We start from the raw sequence: 5731 nt of genomic DNA on the forward strand, positions 1-5731 counted from the left end.
ACTTTATTCTTTTTGACTTCTTCTTGTGTTCTTCTCTTTCCTTGTTTTCCATAGTGTTCCCTTTTTTGGCAAGAACGAGAAAAGACAACTAAGTTCGCAGGGGCATCATCATCCGTCCAACGTGTGTCGGTCGGTCCTTTGCTTGAGACGGCAATCTCTCTCTGTCCTTTCTTCTCACGCCTTAGAGAAATCTCCTGACAAGGAAGAATAGTAGTAGTCTTTCTTCGCCTTCTTTCTCAACTTTCTTTTTCTGCCACTCGCTGCTCTTCTTCGTAGCTCAGTATCAGCCGTGCGTGTGATCCTATCAGACTCTCTTTTAGGAGGTGTTCTATCGTTGGTGTTCTTTTCTTTATCGGGTTTCTTTCTTCATCCTGTCGGTCGATTGCCACCCACCACACTCAGCACGATGAAGGGTTCTAGTACTTTCACCCGTTCAGTTTTCTGTTCTCTTTTTCTTCTTTTGCTTTCGATCAATCTCGTAGTAGGGGCGACGGTAAAGGACATTATCTGCCCCCAGCGAGAAGAAGATAAAGGAGAGACCGTCACTTTGAAGCCTGGGGAATCTTTCTCGTTCCATTGTGGAAGTATCTACACAACAGCTGTCCCAACTGACTTTGTCACGAATGCCTGTAGTGGGACAGGAGCGACATGCGCTGCTAACGGCGGAGTTCCCTATAAGGATCTCTTTCCCAAGGCTAGTGGACATACGTGGGTCCAGCCCACAGATCTTTCTTTGACCACGAGCCATACATGGACTGCACCTGCCAAAGGAGACCTCGATAAAACGGCGACGGTCTTTAGCGTAGGCTGTACATCAAGCGGAGGAAAGAAATGCTATGTCGACGTCACTGTCTCGGCTAGCTATTCTGCATACCAACTTTCCGCTGGAATTGTTCTCTTCTTATCTTCTCTTACCATCTATCAATCCATGTAAAGGAAAGACGAGGACTGTCGTCTGCGAGAAGAAAAGAGAAGAACGAGAAACAGGAGAAAGGTGATTTGAAGAAGAAAAAGAGGAAAAGAAGAGTTGGAGAGAGATGGTTTGGTGCTCTGATATGTGTTTGCATGCATGAACATGTATATATATGTATATATATAGTACATGTGTGACTATCGTATGTGTTGTATTATGATTGACCTTGTATGCCCACGGACTGGATGGATGAAGTGTATGTACACCCGACTACTCTCTGTGTCTGATGCTAATGTAATGTATGTGGATGGTGATGGTAATACCACATCTAAGAAAAAAGTCTTTTGACTCTCAACTCTGTAGCTTGTCTGTCTAGAGAAGAAAACCTTTTCTTCTCAATTTCCATTCATCCTTCCTCTCCTCCTTTCTTCCGCTCCTCTTCTCTCTCATCGATGAGACAGCCAGCGTTCTCTTGCTCGCTCTTTCTTACTCCACAAGCGCTAGCATGAAGCGACCCTTCGTCACTACCGCACTCTTTTTCAAAAGATCACATAGACGTATATAGAGAGAGGTCTTTACATATATATAGATATACATATATATATGTAGACCAGATACTAAGATGTATATGTATAGGAAAGGAACAAACTTCTCCAAGTTACTTTTAGAGTTTTTTTTTCTTTTCCTTTGTCCCTTTTCATGCTCTCGGTAGCTAGCGAGAGAACTCACCCGAAGGCGAATGCTTATCGAATGGAGGCCTTCAGTCTAGGAATGCAAGAAGTCGACTCTAGGCACAGACAGCTTCATGGTGGCATGAGCTAGCCAGCTAGCTACACCGTAGTAGACATCAGAGCGAGCCATGAGTTGGTTTGCTCTCGATTCGCTTTATCTACACCGCCACGTACGTGTGGAATGAGAGAGAGACAGAGACAGACACTCGCAGAAACAGACAGGTGTATCATCAAAGCTACTATAAATATATATATATATATATAGACGTGCGCATATCTATATAGACGACGATCGAGATGCGATTGACGATTCTTTACAATATATTTACACGGGTGGATATTTTTGCCCATAGAAAAAGTTGTTTAGGATGAGCGAAGAGATAGACGAGAAATAGGTAATGATGGATCACGAAGAGAAAGGCAGTGATAGCAGAGAAGAGACGCCATGAGAGTTTCCTTTCTTTCCTGTCTCTCCTCTACTTTCTCCTGTTTCTTTCTCCTTTCTTTCTATCCTATCATTCCATGTCTTGATGGTTTCTAAGAGAAAGAAGGAGATTTTCTCCACGTTTCTGTATCGCCCTCACGATGTTCTTTGATCGTCATAGACATGCAAAGACAGGAAGCTTCTTGCCTAGAGGAATGTTTTCTTTCTTCGCCGACTTTATCTCCTTCTTCTTCTTATCCAGGTGCTTCTCTTCTTCTTCTTCTCCTCCTTTCCTGTCCTGTTTCTTCTTCTCCTCTTTCTCTCCTGGAATCGATGATCCTCGTGACGAGCTTGGTCTACCCCGTAGCGAAATAGAGGAAGAGATAGCGATAGGAATGTCTTGGGTTTGGAGCATAGACGAGTTCCATATAGCTTGGCTATCTAGCTCTTGGTCAATGCTTCGTCTCGTTGTATAATTCAAGGTATGCTTAATGCCTAAGATACCTATAGGTGTTTTCGAAGAGATAGAAAGAGCAAGATCGAGAGCTCTTTCTCTCATTTCCGATCGATCGTCCGCTATAAAGTTGAGAAATCCGTGTTGATAAGCTTCTTCGGCAGTGAAACTTCTTCCTGTATAAGCTAGTTCTCTTATCCATCCGTCATGGCCGATAAGACGCGGAAGTCTTTGGAGGGTGCCTACATCCGCAGCTAGACCTATGTCAATTTCTTTGATCGAAAAGTAGGTGTTTCTCGTAGATAGGCGTATGTCACATGCACAAATCATATCAACACCTGAACCTATACACGGGCCGTCAATACATGCAATTACAGGCTTCCCACATCTCTCTATACATGTAAAGACACCCTGAAGATACCTCACATATCTTCGTAAATGATAGGCTTGTCGAGCAGGATCTCTATGAAGACTACTTCTCTCTGGTAGTATATCTCCTGCATTCTCTATCGTTACAGAAGAAGAAGAAGAAGAGAAGAAGAAAATTCTCTTAGCATACTCAAGATTTAAACCAGATGTGAAAACAGGACCCTCAGAAGTTAAGAGAATACATCGACAAGTTGGGAGAGCATCGAGATAGGTAAAAGTCAACTCGATTTCTCTCCAGAAAGTCTCATCCATAGCATTGCGGTGTTCTGGACGGCATAAGCGAACTTCATACACATGGGAAAGATTCTTCTTATCTTCACCATCTTTCTTTTGCAAGACTTGTTCTTTCTCTTCTTTCTCCTTTTCTGGTCTTTTTGTGGAAGAAGAAGAAGACAAGCTATGTCTTTCTACTTTCAGACATCTCAAGTCCGCGGTCGAAAAGTCTCGGAGAATCTGCAGATCTTTCTCCATGATAGTTTACTGAGAAAGAAAAAGAGAGCTTAGAAAGACGAGATAGAAAGAAAGAAGAAGAGAGAAAGGGGGATAGATCGGGCGGCTAGCCTTACGGTTATGACTTGTCGCTCTCTTTTCAATCATAAAGAGAACGAAAAAGAAGGGAGAGCGTCTTTTGGCTCTCTGAAAGTCTTGTGTGGAGAAAAAGCGAAAGAAACGGGAGAAAGAGAAAGAAAAGAAGGAAGAGAGTCTCGCTCGAACCGTCTTCCTATCTATGGTGTATCGATGATGCAAGCACGCATTTGAGTGTGCGGTGTACATACACCCGAACAGAACAAGAAGAAGAAGAAGGGAGATAAAACATAAAAGATAGGTCTTTGCTTAGATCTCCTTGAGGCCGTTAGTGAAGAACGTTCTTCTTGTCTTGTTTTTCTTCTTACGCACTCGAAGAAAGAGATCGTAAATCGAAAAGAAGATTAGGAGGGGTATGGTAGGGTGTACATACACCCAAAAAGTCCAAAAAGAGACAAGAATGATTCCTCGTAGTCTAGTACAAGACGGAGGAAGAGAGACCAAACTGAAATATCTCGAGAAAGGACGAGAAGAAAGGAGAAGAAGAGATATCTCTGTTTAGTATTGTCTTCTAAGATCCTGGAAGGAAAAGAGGACACGTTAGATCGGTATCATAGAAGCCCCTGACAGAGAAACTTCCTTTCCTTACCGTTCGTGTTGGGAGGTAGCAATCGATGTATCTATCTATCTATCCTTTTCGAGTCTCAGTGGTCTTCTTCTTCTTATGATACACCTTCTAGAAGTTGTTCTTTTCTTTTCACATTCAGACCATGTACTCCGAAATAATATCCGTTTTCTTTTTCTTTCTCTCTCTCTCCGCTGTCTGTTTATTCTCTTCTTTGACTTCTCTCCCCTCCCTCTCTTGGCCTACCGTCATCTTCTGACCCGTCTTTAGCATCTGTTCCTTCGATCAAAACAAAACATTAATCTAAAGAGAAGGAAAGAAAAATAAAGTGATCCCTCCTTCCCATTCCTCTTGGGACCGTCTCGATTCGACGTTTGAGGTAAGGAGTGTACATACACCTCGCCTTTCTTCATTGACTTTCTTTCAACATCTTTCTTTCTTTCTTTATGTTTCCTCAACTCTTCCATCGAGTAAGAAGACTGTATGTAGCCCAGCGTCCCAGTAATGCGAGACATGTACACCCCTACCTCGATCAAAAATAGAAAGTGATCTCCATGCATTCTCTCTTCCTACCAAAGAGATGAAGAGAGAGACACAAGACTCAAGATCCTTCCTTCTTTTCTCAAAAGACTATCTTTCTGAAAGGAGGTTGACCTCTCGGGACGGAATTCCAAGTAAAGAGACCTAACTCCTCCTTAAGACTTTAATTGTCTATAGTATCTTGTATGGTAGAGCTAAGGTCCCAGGCTAGATAGAGTGAGAGATCTATCCGTTCGTTTTAACAGACTCGTACCTTTCCTTTTTCTATCTTCATCGACATATCAGAAATCTTCATAGCCAGTCTTCTTTACGCGAAAGGAAAGAAGAAAAGCTCGTGTACAGCCTTCTCTCTGATAGAGAGAACGAAGCTCCAGGTGGGTTGTCTCTATTCTCTACAATAGAGAGACAAAGATTCATCGTAGATATACTTCTTCATATCTTCTTCTCCTTCTGCTACTTGTCCTATCTCTCTATCTATCCTTGTTTCTTTCTCTTCTCCAAGTCTTCTATTTACTCGCCTCTATCTCCGTCTATCTCTCTTCAGAGCTATATCACTTGTATCAGGCGCGCGAGAGAGGCCATGAAGATCCTCCCTATCCCTTCTATGACGCATCTATCTAGGGCGACTCCTGCGACAGTCAGGAGGAGAAAGGGTTTGCGTACGAAGAAGAAGAAAAAAAGAGTCAAACTTCCGCTTTTCATTTTTATGGGGTCTTCTTGACTACAGGATTCAAAAGAAAGAAAAGAATGGGTGATCTCTTGGGTTTCCCAAAAGGCGCGAAAGAAAGAAAAAAAAGAAAGGAAAAGAAAGGAAAAGAAAGAAAGGAAGAAAGGAAAAGAAAGAAAGAAAAGAAGACAAGACAGCCTGAGAGACTTCTCTTAATGATGCTCGATCTATTCCTATCATGCGGTGTATAAGGAAGAAATCCAGGGAGGGGAGGGGAGGGAAGGCTTTCCTTCTTTTTCTTCTTCTCTATCTTTATCGTTCCAGAGATTAGGACAACTGCTGAACAAAAAGGAATTTTCCTTCTCTGTCCCGACCCTTCTTCTTTGTGTTTGCATCTATCTCTCCAAGAAAAGAAATCTACCC

The 5731-nt window shown here is 42.5% G+C and overlaps 2 protein-coding genes across 2 annotated transcripts; one reads left to right on the forward strand and one right to left on the reverse strand.

Annotated features, from left to right (window-relative positions):
• CSUI_005513 (surface antigen) lies at positions 1 to 1172 on the forward strand. Its single transcript, XM_068065689.1, has one exon. The coding sequence runs from the start codon at positions 407 to 409 to the stop codon at positions 932 to 934; it is 528 nt and encodes a 175-aa protein (XP_067922338.1). The 5' UTR covers positions 1 to 406; the 3' UTR covers positions 935 to 1172.
• An 804-nt stretch (positions 1173 to 1976) lies between these two features.
• On the reverse strand, positions 1977 to 5726 carry CSUI_005514 (enoyl- hydratase isomerase family protein). Its single transcript, XM_068065690.1, has one exon. The coding sequence runs from the start codon at positions 3420 to 3422 to the stop codon at positions 2244 to 2246; it is 1179 nt and encodes a 392-aa protein (XP_067922339.1). The 5' UTR covers positions 3423 to 5726; the 3' UTR covers positions 1977 to 2243.
• Between the last annotated feature and the right edge of the window lie 5 nt (positions 5727 to 5731).

This window comes from Cystoisospora suis (assembly GCF_002600585.1).
Source record: "Cystoisospora suis strain Wien I chromosome Unknown contig_2671, whole genome shotgun sequence".
Taxonomy (NCBI): domain Eukaryota; phylum Apicomplexa; class Conoidasida; order Eucoccidiorida; family Sarcocystidae; genus Cystoisospora; species Cystoisospora suis.

Excerpts from the sequence above, each read along its gene's own strand:
- CSUI_005513 (XM_068065689.1), top strand. The coding sequence starts at position 407 with ATGAAGGGTTCTAGTACTTTCACCCGTTCAGTTTTCTGTTCTCTTTTT.
- CSUI_005514 (XM_068065690.1), bottom strand. The coding sequence starts at position 3,422 with ATGGAGAAAGATCTGCAGATTCTCCGAGACTTTTCGACCGCGGACTTG.